Source organism: Prionailurus viverrinus, chromosome B1 (genome assembly GCF_022837055.1).
Source record: "Prionailurus viverrinus isolate Anna chromosome B1, UM_Priviv_1.0, whole genome shotgun sequence".
NCBI classification, from domain to species: domain Eukaryota; kingdom Metazoa; phylum Chordata; class Mammalia; order Carnivora; family Felidae; genus Prionailurus; species Prionailurus viverrinus.
The window spans coordinates 13,936,325-13,954,022 of NC_062564.1; the positions used below are offsets into that span (position 1 = coordinate 13,936,325).

Below are 17,698 nucleotides of genomic sequence, written 5' to 3' on the forward strand. Positions count from 1 at the left end.
GCTAGCATGGAAATGGGAGGAGGTGCTTTCTGACTAGGGGAATGGTACTAGAAACTACCTACAAGCGTAGGCTCTGAGATCAGATGCTCGGGTTCATATCCAACCTCTGCTACTTATTAGCTGGGTAACCTTAGGCAGACTACTATATGTTTTAGTGTACCCATCTATAAAGTGAATTTAACCGAGAAATTCTTGGGGCCCCCGGGTGGCTCAGCCAATTGAACATCCAGCTCTTGATTTTGACTCAGGTCATGAGCTCAAAGTTGTGGGATCGAGCCCCGTGTCTGGCCCGATCATGGGCATGAAGCCTGCTTAAGATTCTCTCTCTCTCTCTCTCTCTCTCTCTCTCTCTCTCTCTCTGCCTCTCTTCTGCTCGCGCTCACTCTCACTCTCTAAAGGAAAAAAATAAAAAAGCAATTCCTCACAGGGATACTTTGGGAATTACTTGAATTACTGTATATAAAGTACTTAGTACAGTGCTTAGTCCAGGATAAATTCTAAATATAGCTACCACCCACCACTGCCACAGCAACTACCATTAACCAAGTTGCACCTCTGAGCCTACATACGCGGGAGCGTAAAGAAAGAGTATTTGGAGGCAAACGTCGGGCTGAGCCCCATTTGGAGGGACGCAGCTTGGCAATGACAGTTCAGTGAGTTCTCAATGGAGAACTCACTGGTCATGACGATGTGTGCCCGCCAGTTTGATGAGAGCAGCCTGTTAGAACTCCCCATCGATTATATGTCAGAGAACATGACTAGTCAGACTTTGACGGCCCAAGGCGAGTTTGAGAGCTCTCCCGGAGTGTGAAGTCCTGAGAGCGTGAATTCGTGGGGAGATCGTAGAAATGAGAAGGATGAAGCCGAGGGCCGTTTTAAAGGAAAGCTAGACAGCAGTTGCTGAAGAGACAGTGCAGAAGTTGACCAGAAGAGCCGGACGTCGGCAACCAGGAGGGGCCGGGGCAGTGGACGCGTCTCTGGAGAAGACAGGAAGCTGGGAAGGGGTGAGGGGCGAGGGGCAAGGCAGGATGCAGGCCAGGTGAGGAGGAGAGACCGGTGAGACATGGAGGAAGGATGGCTTCTGTTTGGATACTCAAAGTAAGCAAAACTAAATACTACTAAAGGGGGGGGGGGGTGCAGAATGAGGAGGAGGAGAAGAGGGAGAGGAGGGGAAGTGGGGGGGAGCAAAAGGACAGGTTTTAGTAATGCTGCTGAGTCTGTGTAGGTTTGGCCTCAGGGAAGGGGTCTGTCTACCCCTCGCCCTGCCCACACGGATTGCCTTCTCTGCAGACCTGTCGTAACAGTGAGCGGTTAAGAGCAGGGAATCTGGGGCTGAACTGCCTGGCTTCGGGTCTTGAGCTGGCCATTCTGTAGGCGTGTGACGTTCATCGGCTCTTTAGCTCCTCTGTGGCCTCCGTTTCTTTACCTGTGACATGGGGACAATAAGAGTACTACCTTACACAATTAAATTACGACCTGATACAACGGTCGTAAGATGGAAACGAGTTAATATGTGGAAAGCGCTTAGAATCGTGCCTTACACATGGCAAGTCCTTACAAGTATTAACCATTAACACGAGTAGTGGCAGTGGTGGTGGCGGTCATAGTCATGGTGGTTTGTCACACTTAATTCTTGATTGGTTGAGAGGAGCTTCCACATAAAAGTACTGCTTGGAGGGGCACTGGGGGGGGGCTCAGTCAGTTAAGCATCTGACTCTGGATTTCAGCTCAGTTCATGAGATCGAGCCCCGCATCGGGCTCTGTGGTCTCTCTCCCTCTCTCTGCGCCTCCCCTGCTCGTTCTCTCCCCCTGTGTCTCTCTCGAAATAAATAGATAGACTTTTAAAAAAAAGTACTGCTGGGGTACAGTTCCCCAAATGTGAAAATTACGAAATGCAAATTATTTCATCTATTATTATAACCTGATGGCATTAACCTAAGAGAAACCCCGCTACGCAGCGAATTAACATGCTTATTTTAAGGGGAAAAAAGACTAGTAATTTTTACAGATCACTCTTTCTTGGCACTTTGAGAAACTCGGGTGACATGGCTGCCACCCTGGGAATCCTCAGCAGCACGACACATTCGTGCGCCATTCCTCACCTGCTACAAACTGAATCCCGGAAGCCCACACTAAACAAAGTTGTGTCCAGGCTGAGTCGTAATTCTGATGAAAGACTTCTGTTGAAGCCTTGAGCAGATACCCTGGGTAAAGGGACAAAGGGACAACTTAATGCCTTTTCTTCCTTGTACTGTCTCTCTCTCATTTCCCCCCAACCTTTCTTCTTTCCGCAGCTCCCTTGCCCCTCCTCCCTCATCTGGTCTCTCTCTTCCTTCCTTTTCCTCTACCTCCCTCATCTCTGGGCCACACATTTTTGGAGGCAGACAGAGGTTTATGTTCGTCACTGCTTCGTGGAAATAGGAGTTGATTCAGATAGCTGGGAGAAGCAAAAACTGGTTTGAAAATTCATGACCGTAGACCAAATAACACGTCCAGGACCAATGAGAGCAAAAGACATAACCTGGGGGTGGGATTATAGAGAACCCTCAGGGCCTCACTAAAGAGTTTTAGGAAATCATCACCACCCAACATTAGGAAGCATAGGTGCAAGGCATTATTTAAATAACACATTAACTTGTTCTGTCCTTTGTTCTTAAAAACATATTTTATCATCCTAAGAATCAAAATAAGCATTTAATTTTTTCTGTTCAGTGTTTGTTTCCCTTTCTGGCTTCTGTGTTAAAAAATGCATCCCACACTCAGAAAAATCCAATTAAAGTTTATAGATACAGTTATTTTTATAGTAAAGCTACTTGGTTCAGGTCTCTTATGCCTCCATCAGTAAAATAAGCATACGAATACTAGCTAGAAAATAATACTTGTTTGAAAATTGTCATTCTAATTTGTCTCCCACAATTACCCAAGTTGGAAAGGAATGGTGAAACAGCCCTTTTAGTTTCAGAAAATGTTATTTAACACGTTAACCTGAATTATTTTATAAAGGAGAGTTTGTAATGGATACTATAGCTCAAAAGTCTTTGGCCCCTGGCTGGCTGAGTCAGTGGAGCGTGTGACTGTTGATCTCGGGGTCGTGAGTTCGAGCCCCACATTGGGTGTCAAGGTTACTGAAAACAAGTTTAAAAAATAAAATAAGGTAATTCTGTGATATTGCTATGAATAGCAAAAAAAAAAAAAATAATAGATGTTAATTTAGAGATGAAATCGGCTGCCAACAGCACCTGTCATTAGTTTACATATTTAGACTGATTTTTTTTCCCGTGCTTATATAATCATTTTGCCAGTTGAAAATCTAATGGTAGCCATGTACAAAATGACTGATTAGACATAGTGGGTGAAGATCTTTGTCCCATCGCATCTTTACACCCCCAATGAAAAACCAAAAAAACATATTAAACTCTCAATGTATAGAGTTGGATAATGAATGCAGTGCTCTTCTTTGGAATAAATTAATTACGCTCCGGAAAAAAAAAAAAAGAAAAGACTTCATTCAACTTTGCTATTAGCTGGAAAAAGACAGAAAACTTAGAAGAATTATCAGTAATTAAACATGCGTCTATTCATCCTGTGAAAATATCCTGGTTCCTGTGCCGGAAATTTATCTGCGTGTTTCACAGTTGCCGTCTAAAGTTTACAAACACATTGTAGGTAACTTACACTTGTGGCTGGAAGTTGACCAGCAGCATTATTGGGAATTTCTAACTAACTGAATCCCAGGGCAGAACACTTTACCAGCCACTTCTTTTGTTGTTGTAGAAATGACCTTCGGATCTCTAAATTCAATAAGAGTAGATTCTGCAGCTGCAGAAACATTTGGTTAAGCTGCTACAAGAGAAGAAATGAATTATTTCCATCAGAAAGTTTATAGGTTTGAAAGCAACCGAGTTTTCCTCTCTCCTCATCAGCAGTTTGTCCATTAATTAGCCCTTCAATTCCACTTCAATTAAATTAACTCTAATTAATAAGTTCATTACAAAGATTGACGCACCTTGCTCAAAGCTAGTGTGCTAAACGCTGATAAACACCTTCGCCCTAATGAAAAATTGATTAGATTGAATAAAAGGGGTACCTCAGAAAGAAACCTCTCTCTTCTGGAGCAGAGTTGACGTTCTGTTCGTCTGAAGTTAATCAAACCATCTTGGATCTCTTAATCAAAAATTTAATTCAAACGAGATGAAAAATGTGGCTTGAAAAAAACATACCCCACTCTCTTCCAGTGAACAGTCCTGGCTGTTGTTTATAAGAAATGTTACAACTCTCACAGTGCCTTGATACGCTGTTTAAGATTCCGCAGGACTGAGAGACAGAATTACGGTGTCTGAGAAATGTTATTTGGGCAGTGAGTGGGGGAAATAGGAACGAACATGTGGCCACATAAACAGTTACTGGTTTTTAATTTAAAAATAAGGCTATAGTCTATTTCCTCTTTGTTTGAAACGATTGGAGGTTTTTATTGTTCAGCATTGTTATCTTTGCAAGAAAAGCAAAACCAAACGACGGTCTTACAATCATAGAAAAAAGCGGTAGTTGATTTTATTGAACTTTACTTGTAAAAAGTAGAATATAAAATACCCTTCAAAGTTTTCTTTCTGTGTGTGTGTCTCTCTAATCAAATAAGCTTTTAAGAAAGGTTTTGAAGAAAAAAATGACTTTAGACACGATTCTGTTTAACGATGGAACCTATTATGGTTTTGAAGTCCTTTGGTAACTTTCAGTTATTCTGATATCTGAAAAACCTAGCTTGTGCAGTGACAGAGTCAGTAGCCACATACATTTTTAAACTGGTTTTCTATTACCGTTCGTCTCTGTCAATAGTACTAGTTTACTGGATAGGAAAAACAACAATTTCTTTTACTCAACCAGCATGTGTGTGTGTCAGAAGCAAGCCAATGTGCAAACCACAAAAGATTCTTTTTAATAAAAGTTTCTGAATATTTTAGAAATCTGAACCATAGAGTTAGAAATAACCCCTTTGCAATTCTTGCTATATGGGTGAAACCCAACTCCTGCCGAGACACTGAAATATTTCATTAATTTTATATTAATTTGATGTATGTGTTTGTGTGCATGGCTTCTCCACCGCCAGAAGACCCTGTGGGATACATTACGTGTGTGTATTTTCCTCTCGCTATGAATCACGTGTTCCGTTTTGTTAGTAGCCTCTATGTTTACACATACAATATAGGAAATGATTTATAACAAAATTGTCATGGGTATTTTATGCGCGATTACAGCAGCGTATTAAACGAAATGATGAATTTAAAAAGTGCATTTTTACCATTTATAATGCTTACTAGTCGATGCTAAAATGTGCTCAGTATGTAAATCCTTTGAATTTATTTTCAGTGGTTTTGTTTTTAAGACGGAGCCCTGCTTATTCATTCTCCTTCTCCCCGCCGCCCTCCTCCCCTGCTCTCTTTCCTCTTTTTCAATACAGAAATCTGTTCCGTGGACTGCGGCTCGCACGGGGTGTGCATGGGGGGCACCTGTCGCTGTGAAGAGGGCTGGACGGGCGCAGCCTGCAGTCAGAGAGCCTGCCACCCGCGCTGCGCCGAGCACGGCACGTGCAAGGATGGCAAGTGCGAATGCAGCCAGGGCTGGAACGGCGAGCACTGCACCATCGGTAGGCCCCGCCCCTCGCCCCGCCCCCAGCCCCGCCCCCCGCCAGCCCTGCGCGCGCAACCGGAGGGAGGGCCCTGGTTCCTGGCTGTTTCCCTACTTGCAAAAGCTGATTTCCTCTAATTAATTTTCATTCGTCTTTCTGGAAAAAAAAAAAAAAAAAGAATTGCTTCTTCACATCAGGCCTCGTGTTACAACGGCCATTCGGTTCTTTTTAGAACAGCTGTCACAAGCATGAGGTATAAGAATTTGGTGGTTTGTGATGGCTACAAAAATTGACTCACCTGCAGATGATTTCATTTCTTTTTTATGAACACGCCTCCGTTGAATATTACGTCTCGGCGTTCCATGGTGCCATTGCATAACAGCAATATTTTTTACTTTAAAAAAAGACGCCAAACACGGGCAGCCCCACGCATTTTAGCACCTGTCGATAATACTTGAGTCTCTCAAAAAGCGGTTTGACTTTCTATGGCTTTATTTTGCAGCAGCCCAAGAAATAAAGCAGAATGAAATGCACAAGTCTAGCTGTTCTTAAAGTTACATGCTGACGCTTTTCAAATAGGATGATGTTCGTGAACCTCTGTGGGTTAAATAAAGCAAATAGGTGTTTAAGATCAAAATGTTGGTACATAAATGATAGCTAGGGTGGATTCAGAATTATCCAGAACATACATAGTACCATATTTTCAAGGTATTCGGTGCCTTTGCTTTTTACCATTTGAGTCACTGAACTTAAAACATTTAATTAAAGAAAATATAACACACGTAAGTAATAAATGCCTACCTTTCTTCAGTGGAAGTATACCATATTAGCTCTAAATGACACAGCCTTACAAAAATGTCATAATTTGCATAACTTGAGGTATGGTGTTTTATGTCCATAGGGTGTAATTTGCTAACTGGAGGGAGTCCCAATATCTTAAAAAATTTCTTCTTCCAGCGCAGCTACAAGTATCAGGTACTTTATTTTCTTGCTTACAGGAATTGGCTAGCTAGGAAATTTTTCACGGGAAAGTTGAAATCACATAATTTTATAAATTGTCACAGTTGTATCTTTACAGAACTTCAAGTAAGGTTTTTTCCAGTCTTAGTGACATTCCTGTCATCTGTTTTAAGGGTGGTGATCCCCTCACCCCCACAGGTGATGATCCACAGAAGGGCTCCCAGGACTCGGGGCACTTGTGCTCATGACCATAATAGTTATCCGAAAGGGAAATGACCCGTCGTCATCAGGTGGTTTCTAGAGAAGTCCATGCACAGGCCTCCTGTGTTCTTTCTCTCCCACCAAGAGAGGTCACACGGAGCATGGACCTTTCTCCAGCCCTGAACTACACCAACACGTGTGCAAGGAACACGTGCTTCTGCGGAGGGTAGTGCATTTGATACTGGGAGGTTCTTAATAGGGCCGCTCCAGGAGGTAGCCTCTGTCAGCCGCAACCACCAAAATTCCAGATTCTCAGAAGAAGAGATTCTCCTGGTAGGCAAAAGCACTGTAGAGAACGTCCAGTTTTCCACATGCCTGCCAAGGATCTCCAGATCGGGCCTGTGGTGTTAACGTTTACCTGGGAAACACCCTTAGCGGCTCACTTGTGGAATGTGAGCTTCCTACCTACATCCCGGGAAGCATCGAGTCCCCACGGAGGAACGCTGTGAGTGCCCAGAGTGCTTATCTCCACAAACTTGATACGGCTTTCCCCTCCTCTACTCTTCAAGAGAGGCTTCTGGGGCAATGGCTGCCTGTCGTTTGTGTGAACTACATTTGTGAACTATATTAAAGCAGCAAACCGTTGACCCCACAATTTGTGGGTCTTTCTGTGGACATACAGAGAATAATTTGTACCCCTGCGACCAAACAGCGCTGTGCCCAAATCCCAGAATGCCCATCTACCAGAGGCAGGGCAGGAGAAATCGGCCTCTAATCACAGTCCATCAGGTGTTATGACCCCACCACCCCCATACCCATAAGAAGTGAATTGATTCTAGTTGGAGGGGAAATGTTATATATTTGGCTGAATGTATCCTAGGCATGAATATATAGCTTGGAAAACCTAGCAGTATACTATAAGGTTTTCCATAGGCAAATTTAACTTGCTGACCAACAGTTGCTAAGTAAGTCATTCTCTTGGCGTCCTCACTGACTTTGGTCACATAGTACGCGGTTAGTTTCCCACAGATGAGCGGTCCTTGAACAGTTTTTCAGTTATCTGGGAACACGTGAGGTTGCTGTTAGTCGCAGCTCTTTTTATTATAACGTAGCCTATCTTGTTAGGGTTGTTAACAGTTCCGTTTTCTGTTGTTGTATTTCATTTTGTTTCCTTTGTAGTCCATGCGAGTAACAATGTGGAAGTAAAGGACCTACCTCATTTAAAAATGAATCTTCAAAGTGAACCTTTTAAAAGACGCAGGGAACCTCAGATCACTGTTTTGTTCTTCTGTGCTGTTAGAGCACTTATTCCAGATTCTGCCATGCAAAGATCCAATTACTTTTTTTCCGACTACTTACTACCTGTGTGTATGTCCACAGCGGAGCCTAAGGGGCCGTTTAAAAAGAGGCCTTTGTGAGCCACTGATTTAAACAACCCAGGAAACTACAGTACGTTTTCTCATTTGGGATATGTTACTATGCTGTGCATTTCCCTCTCCTTTTCAGCACTTACACATCTGGCTAAAAGAAGCTGCCACTTTATGAAAGAATACTCATAAATCAGCAAGATTTTTTTTCTTTCTCCATATTATGTGCCATCTCATTGAATACAAACAGGGAGGTTAATTGAAAGAGAGACGGAGGAGAAATTAAACGGTTAGAAGCAAACAAAAGTTCCCAATAGAAAGCAAAGAATATTCTTCATTAGTCATCTGACTGTCTTCATAAACTGTTCATGCTTTCATAAAACCATAGGCATTTTGATAGTAAAATAGGTTATGAATTTAGAGTGTTCACTGAACATCCTATCTACTGAAAAGATTCCATCTTGCCACTTTTATTAGTGTGTTCATATTTTCCTCTCGTTGTGAATCATGAGTTCGGCAAGTTGGGCGTATTAATCCTCGGGTTCACCGTCCCAAGGCCTTCTCCTTTCTGGGGTTCGACTTTGAAAAGTGACGCATGCAGATGGAAAATGAAACAAAGGGAAGTCTACTTTTAGCGATATTATGATTTAAAATAAATATTTTTTCCCTTCCTCCCCATACAAGCATTTATGACTGTTGGGCCCTTTCATAAATAAAGAGAAGTTGGTTATATGAGAGAACCACATCAAATGTGACTAGCAAGTATTACTAGCATACTTTAATAGTGATAGCACCATCATCCTTTGTACGTGACCATTCCACGGGAAGGTCGAATGATTATCCCACTCACGTTCCTACTGTTGTTTCTAAGAAGATAGAAAAGATGTAAGAATATTTAGAGGACCCAGAAGCAAGATAAAATCTACCCAATATAATTAAGTGGTTTATAAATAAAAGTTGACATGATTGGAATACTGCATGGCTGTCTCTATATAAACAAGCCAGAACAGTTCTGTATCGATCAAGGTCAAACCTGTGACCTGGGAGATACTTGTCTTGGCCTTAATTCAGTAAGTTCACTGTTGATGTATTTAACTGAAACCAGAATCTATAACCACACAAAGGCAACTCCTTTGCTTTGACTCTCCCTATCCTTGCGTGGAGACACTGGAAAACTACGCTTCTGGCCTGGTGGCTGGAGTTGGTGGGCCATAGAAAGAATGCAAAGGCCACGCCAGCCTCTGCCGAACAGATGGTTGTACGCAGAATCCACATAACTTGTAAGCGCAATGCAGCTGAATATTCTGGGCAATGCTACATCCTAAGTTTCCACATCTTGAGTCTTTCTAACCTGCAGCTTCCCCCAAGAGCTCTTCTTTGTAGCAGTTGTGGAGAAAAAAACCCGTCCCTATAGCCTTCCCTTTGTAGCTGAGAGCACTGGAGGTTGTAGATGAGATGGTGACCTGCAGGGGTGAGGGGAGCAGGGCTGGGGACTGAATGACACATTTGAGTGTTGTCTACAATGAAGTGTTGTTGGGAAGGTAGGGAAGGCCCAGATCTGTCTGTAGATGGGTGAATTATCTCCTGGAGGTTGCTTGGTATTTCCCATTGGCGTGTTCCATTTCCATACAGACAGAAATGGAGAAAATGGGCTTAAATTGTCAAGATGTTTTTTAGCTACAGTGAGGAACCTCCTGTTGGAAGACGTATTTAAATCCTGACACAGGATCCCAAAGAAAGGTTTTAATCGCGGTTCCTGGAAGCTTTGGGAATACCGTAATCATTTAGGCGTGAAACACTGGGAGTTTTGTTTGGTTCTTCTTGTTAATTTGAGGAATGTTTTTAAGAGGGGAATTTCTGGTAACTTTTTTCCATTCATCAAGTCCCTTGACTAGCGTCCCTATCTGAAGGACCCCTTGAGGTCTCTTGTGGTTCTAGAATTTCTTGATTTCTGCTTTATTTAGAAAACTACGAGATTTAAACAAGGGATTCCCCTTTTGTTCTGTTTCATTTAGCTTTTTATTTTCCCTAAGGCATTTACGTGTCTTTGTTACCTTTCATTTGTTCATTTATTTCTTTATCCATTAAGCAATTACTGATCATCTCATCTGTGATATTCTAATATTTTTTATGCAGGTTAGTGGTAACAGATGAAAAAAAAAACAAAGCGTGGGCTCCGGAAGGAAAAAGAATATGTGTTTTCAAATCTGCTCTGTGATTTATCCACTATAACTTGTATAATGAAGCTATTGGTTACTATAGGGCAGTGACCAGAGAGGAGAATACATGTGGATCCCCTGGGGTCCGTTCCCGGTCCCTGCTGCTTGGAATTTGGTTTCAGCCCTTTTATCAGTAGGAAAACACTTGTTCCCTGCTTGTATCTGACTGACTGCCTACTCTATCATTGTGACCTTAGGCAAGTCATTTTTTGTTTTTGTTTTTTTCTCTCCACGTTTGTTTATTTTTGAGACAACACAAGCAGGGGAGTGGCAGAGAGAGGGGGACAGAGGCAAATCGCGTTTGAGGCAAATACATTGGAGTTCTTATTCTGTGGTTAAGTATAAACGAGACAGCTGCAATCCAGACAGTGTTTTGGATGTTGACTTCCAAAAATAAAGACACAAAACGAAATTGCTGTCCAACATGAAATTTTCATTTCATTGTTAGAAAATGTAACCTAGTCTCAAAATGGATATGGCTTAACAAGAAGTTAATATGTTTGAGTTGAGGGTTTTGAGAGGTGTTGCTCTGAGAAAGAAAGGAAGGGAGGGAGGGAAGGAGGGAAAGAGAAAGGTGGAGTCTATTTGGTATTTGTCTTCTCGTGATATCTCCAACACAGAGTGGTTTATTGAGCTACATTGATTTTCATGTACTTTCAGGCAATTCACATGGAAATTTGGCCTAGGGGAAATCCTAATTCCTTTAAGCTACAAAAGACCAGCTATTTGTTTTTATTCTAATTCTTTAGTACATTGGGAAACAGGATCATTAATGATCACAAAGACATGCTTTGTTTGCTCAGACAAAACTTAGACTTACAGTACTCCGCATCCCTCTATTAAATACTATGGTTGCTCTGGGCTTTGGGATGCTGAAGATCAGAAATTGAAAATGAAATACACACAGCTGGGGAGTTATCTACTAAACACTAGGGGGGTAAAAGAGAGAAAGACGAAAACTGTACGATTGTGGACAAAGCTTAGCCTTGTTGTTCTTGTTCTTATCTCTGGAGAACGCTGAAAGAATAGTATTTTCGTTGTTACCTTTAAAAATAAGTGACGATCTGGGGGCGCCTGGGCGGCTCAGTCGGTTAAGCGTCCGACTTCGGCCAGGTCACGATCTCGCGGTCCGGGAGTTCGAGCCCCGCGTCAGGCTCTGGGCTGATGGCTCAGAGCCTGGAGCCTGTTTCGGATTCTGTGTCTCCCTCTCTCTCTGCCCCTCCCCGTTCATGCTCTGTCTCTCTCTGTCTCAAAAATAAATAAATGTTAAAAAAAAAAAATTTTATATAGGTGACGATTTGGTTTCACAAGTGACCACTCGGATACACTCTGATACTTCCCTTAGATTACCAAATGGATATTTTTTGTAACTTTTGCAATGTTCCCAAGTTGGGAATCATATTGACAATAATAACAGAATGTGGAAATTCTGTAAGTATCTTTCTACATTTGTACTGAAACTTCGTAAGTCCCCCCCACTTAAATGAATACAGGGTACCACATTACACCTGCCAGTGAGCGCTCTGGGAGACATCTGGCTTCCCGTCTGTCAGAGTGATGGAGTAGCTACAAAAGGGGTCTCCACTGCCTCCTGCCTGAGTCCCTGGCGGGGCCAGCGACATACTTGTCGTGAATCTGGTAAAGCTGAAGCCTCAGAGAGAACTGGACCACCTCGCTGGCGCGGGCCTTTCTTGCGAGAGGACCGCGGGGTTATATGGTCACATGTTCATCAGAAACTTGCAAATCAGTTAGGGCCTTCATCTATTTCCTTTTCGACTTGCTTTCCATCACACTTTTCCTTGAGTAGGATGACACTGGAATGACTATGGGCACTTTGAGGATTCAGCTAAGGAGGCTCTGAGCTGGGGATACATTTAGTTTAGATTTAATTGGATATATTTATGAGGTGTGAAATCATTGCTGTCTGTGGCTGTTATTGCTAGCCATCCAGGAATATTCCTACCACCCGCTGCCTCACCTACTGACATGAACGCACAGGGTCAGAGATTATATGAAGCTATGAATTAGTCCTGTGGAGCCCTGCACCAGAAGTAGATCGTGGAGGAGAAATAAGGTTCGAAATGTATGGAAACGGAAGTTAGTCTGTGGAAAATTCCTCTCGTCATCAGATATGTTGTAAAAGTGCCTAATCAAAAATGCCTAATTTCTCCTGTCAGAGATACACTTGATACTGGGATGTCTGTAATTACAAACTTGCCACAATTTTCTCGTTTGACGAATATATCTCTTGAGCAATTGATCGGAATTCTAGCGTTTTTTAGGGCGCAAACATGTCAGCAGTGTTGCGAAATTGAGTTCATCAGGGTGTGAAGTCACACGTGCCGTGCATCGCAGGGTATCCGTGAATCTTATGAACATTCGAGAAAAAAATTTCATGTTTATGTGACATGAAACACTGATATTGACAAAGATAATATAAAAGTCATAATATTCTGTGAGGCTATCACAACAAAGTGGTTAATGAATGTCATCAATTCAAAGAGTGTTTAAGATTTGTTTATTATACAATAAAGTCTTCCCTTCTAGCAATAATGCCAAAAATTTATATGACATTAATAATAATTAAATTGAAACTTTCCTAAACTATCAGTAATGAAAACTATATTAAACAGTCGCAGTGAATAAAGACTGAATTATCTTTCTGTTCAGTCTATAGAAAGTCTTACAAAATCGTTGTCTTATAAAGAAACATTGAAAGAGTGAACAAAGCTCAAAAATACAGAAGGAGAAATGTTTATTAGAGACATGACAGGCACTTAATAAAAAATGTTACATGCTTTTCTGATATTTGTGGTGTTTTCAGCTCAAAAATAATTTCCTTTGATTTCTTATTCTAAATACTCATTTTATACCTAATTTCATATTCATAATTTGGTATTCTTTTCTTTTTTTAAAAATTCATTTATTTATTTTGAGAGGGAGAGCAAGAGAGAGAGAGCGAGCATGCCAGGGAGTGCAGAGAGAGGGGGAGGGAGAGAGAGAGAGAGAGAGAGAGAGAGAGAGAGAGAGAGAACCCTAAGCAGGTTCCTCACTTTTAGCTCAGAGCCCAACTCGAGGCTAAATCTCACAAACCATGAGATCATGACCCGAGCCGAAATTAAAAGTTGGAGGCTTAACCAGCTGAGCCACCCAGGTGCCCTTGGCACTCTTTTTCTTAATGAGAGCCCCCCCAAGATGTATAATTTCAGACCCCATAAAACCTGCATCTACCTCTGTTCCCAGCTCTATGACTTGATAACTGTGCCATCTCGAGGAAATCACTTAAGCTCCCTGTGCTACATTTTCCTCGTCTGTAAAGTGGAAATGAAAATAGAGAGTCTCAGAGAGTCTTTGAGAGCATTAAATGACTTCAAACATGGAGAAGAGCACTTAGAACACTTCCTGGCCCAAAATAAACACCATGCCGATGTTACTTATTGTTACTGTAGTTGCTGCTAGAGTCTGGGGACTGAGATGCAAGAGGTTGACAGTGACTGATTCTTCCCTACCGAGTCTTGTCTTCACGCAGAGGAATTAGCCAACAGAAAAACAAGAGTCCGTGCGGGTTACGAGAACTGCTAGTCCCCTCCACTTGGAGACACACTGAGTGGGGACAGAGATGCCTCGTGATCTGTCAAACGTGGTGGAGGGTGGGTCAGCAGGAGTCGGTAGACACGGAGTTGAATGGGAGGAAATTCTAAGCCGACTTGGTTGACGAAAACTCCAGAGAAGCCAGGAAGCCTCCTGTGCGGTGTGCAGAAAAGAGATCCTTCTTAAGATCCTCTCTGTTCTGCTGTCCCAGTGACTCTAAGTAATTTGATGTGACAAAAAGGATAGCGATTCCTAAGAGAAGCTTGAAAGCCCCTTAGAGCTTATTGAGTATCACCCATGTTCTGAGAACCAGGCTTATTTTTAGATGTCTGTTTTTTTCCTTTGAGATAACATTAGTACCCATTTGGGGCTTCCCAATATATATACTTTTTCATTTTAGTCTTAGTTATTTAGATGTAGTACTTTATCCTGTAATCCCCTCAGAATGGGTTGGGTTGGTTTTTTTTTTTTTTAATTTTTTTTTTTAATGTTTGAGAGTGAGAGAGAGAGAGAGAGCCAGGGTGGGAGACACAGAATCTGAAGCAGGCTCCAGGTTCTGAACTGTCAGCACAGAGCCCCACACGGGGGCCCGAACTCCCGAACCATGTGATCATGACCTGAGCCAAAGTCCGACGCTGACTCACCTGAGCCACTGAGGCGCAGCAGTTTTATTTATTTTTTAAGTAATCTCTACACTCACTGTGGGGCTCGAACTCACAACCCCAAGATCAGGAAGCACATGCTCCACAGATTGAGCCAGCCAGGTGCCCCTGCGTATTTTTTTTTTTTTTTTTTAATGAGGCCTTTTAGTCTCCTCTTTCCTAAAGACACAACACTAGTCCCTTGACCTTTCTGAATGGTGGAGCACCTTGTCAGTGCTCCCTCTACTGGTTTCAGTCTTTTTTAAAACTGTCACAAAGATAAATGCTGATTTTACTAGTGAATTGAACAGTGTTCCGTTTTCCTGCCTTTCGATGAAGAAGTGCTTGGATAAGGGATGGCGTATTGGATGGCTATTTTGATGTTTTAATTCGTCCAGCCTTCAGGTGGTTTTTCTCTTCAGCGCGTAAGTTGTTCTTTTGTATCCGTTTGTTTTCCTTCCCAGGTACCAATTTCAGCACGAAGGGACGTGAAGTCACGGGCTCAGTGTAGTCAGAGCCAGCCAGCGATGGCGGTCCTGGGCTTCTTCCACGGAGAGCTCGGTAGCCTGTATATATATATAAGCTTTATATCCTGTAAAGCTTGAGGGTTGTTAAAGTGTGACTCTGCTGACGTTTGGTGAAGGGCCTTCCGACTTTAACTTTTTGTAGCAGCCCATCCATCCTCCCTTGTGTTGTTAACCTGCCTGCACAAGTCAAGTAATGTCTCAAGAGCCCCGGTAGAATGACATCCCCCCGGGGGCGCCTGGGTGGCTCATTTGGTTAAGCGTCCCACTTCGGCTCAGGTCATGATCTTGCGGTTCATGAGTTCAAGCCCTGCATTGGGCTCTGAGCTGACAGCTCAGAGCCTGGAGCCTACTTAAGACTTCTGTGTCTTTCTCTACCTCTGCCCTTCCCTGCTCACACTCTGTCTCTCTCTCTCTCCTTCTCACAAATAAATAAACGTTTAAAAAACACCTTGAGAATTACACCCTCCGTCTGACAACTCCTCAAGAAAATTTGTATTTGAATCTTCACAGAACTCTTGCACTGTGACTGTCTTTGCTGTGTGTCAGGGAAATCATAGTCCCAAGGGCCATCTTGATATAAATGTTCTCTCATCATGTTGCTGATTTGTTTCTCAAGCCATCAGTTTCTTTGCCCCTAAGAATGGGAGTAACTATAGACATAAACAACTTTTACTGTTGACGTCAGGCACTTGAGTGTCCCTTTTGCTCTGTCCCATCTTCCATGCTATAATTTATCCTCACTAAATAGAGGTAGTGGCCTAAAGCCGAGTCAGAGTTTTTCTTCACAGGGTAGCAATGTCCCCAAGAGGTAAACTTCAGTGACGGTTATATTGTTTTGGGAAATGTTAAATGTGTTCTATACTTTAGAAAAGGGACTTTTTTTTTTAGAGTTTCTAAAACCCAGTTCTGAATACAGTATCTGTTTTGTGGGTGAATGTATTTGGACGTAACATGTGTCTTTCCATGTGGATGATTTACCCATGGCCTACACGCATAGGAATTTTGAGTTCTTTAGAAGAAATATGCTTCATGTACTTCAGGGTCATAGAATAATGAATTCTATACTGTGACTGTTATTTGTGTACAGATTCTCCCTCCCATCTGCCTCCTGTGGTGTTACTTGGGTCTCAATAGCTGCTATAAATTGATCATACGCCTACTCAGCTTACTATAAGTGTCACCGACTATAAAGGCTGTATGTTCAGAAAAAAATGGAGGAATAAATCCACTGTCATTTTTCTCAAATCAGAGCAGTCTATAAGAAAATGCTGATTATTTATGTTGTTTTATGATCGCTTAGATCTCATTGAAATATGCCTGATTTCTTTAGAATTGATCAACCTGATTCCTTTTTTTTTTTTTTTTTTTTTTTTTTACTATCTTGTGTTTATTTCCCACCATGAACTTAGTGGTTTTCTAGCTAGTTTTTCTGTTTAGTCTCCCAAAATGATTTACTGTGCAGGTGCTTAGGGGAATAGTTTATAAATCATAATTATTATATTACAGAAAGTTTTGAATCTGTTAACTTTGAATTAAAATATTAGGGGCGCCTGGGGGGCTTAGTCGGTTAAGCGTCCGACTTGGGCTCTGGTCATGATCTCATGACTTGTGAGTTCAAGCCCCGCGCCGGGCTCTGTGCTAACAGCTCAGAGCCCGGAGCCTGCTTCAGATTCTGTGTCTCCCTTTCTCTCTGCCCCTCCCCCGCTCTCTCTCTCTGTCTCTCTGTCTCTCTCTGTCTCTCTCTCGCTCACAAAAAAATAAACATTAAAAAAATGTTAGATGCCATAACAGATTTTTTAAGTATGAATCTATCCATACCCAGGAGTTCCCTTTTGCTTTTTTTTTTAAACCTCATTTCTCATCTGAAGCCAATTTAAATTGTCTTTTAAAAGTTTATGGAGAGACATGGTGTCTGAGTACACACCAGTTATATGTCAAATTTATGTTGTTTTATTAACAGCCTGCCATTGTGTTTCTATACTGATACACTACGGTATTTTTTTCCACTTGGAACACTTCATTGATTTGCATCTCTTAAAAAGCATCCAAGACCTTAATTTCCACCAAAATCTAGTATACAGGAGGTTTTAAAGTTCAGTTGACTGGGTATACAATTTAACTAGAAATAAAGATGAAAAACATTCCTTTCAACTCTTGCCAAGTTCATCAGAAGGCTTCTATGAGAGGTTTAGGTTCAAGGTATTTGGGAGTGAAAACATTATGTTGTCAGCTGTTTAACAATGCTAGCAAGGAGGAGACAGACCGTAAGTAGTGTTAGATTATTCCATTCTCCCTAATATGTCCATTCTCCCTAAAACTCGAGCCAGGTAGCTGTGGAGAGTTAATGTGGATTTTGAGTAATTTTCATTATATGTAGAGATCCTTATTACCCCAGTGGAGTAAGTGAAAAGTCAGAACTTTGCACTCGGTGTAATGTAAGGGTGGAAGAATGAGGCACACAATTTTAAGGGATAGGATTCCTTCCCGCGATGGCACATTGGTATCCTTACAATGGCAGATTTTACCTCTGTCATTTGTCGAATATGACAAGTTGAGAAGAGCCTTTATT

General features: G+C 41.9%; 1 protein-coding gene across 1 annotated transcript in view; it reads left to right on the plus strand.

The window, feature by feature from the left end:
- The window catches only part of TENM3 (teneurin transmembrane protein 3), a 451,388-nt gene that overhangs the window by 339,633 nt on the left and 94,057 nt on the right, over positions 1-17,698 (plus strand). The window contains exon 11 of the mRNA XM_047856975.1: positions 5,456-5,641. Within this exon, the coding sequence (XP_047712931.1) occupies positions 5,456-5,641 (186 nt within the window). The remainder of the gene's footprint in view (positions 1-5,455; positions 5,642-17,698) is intronic.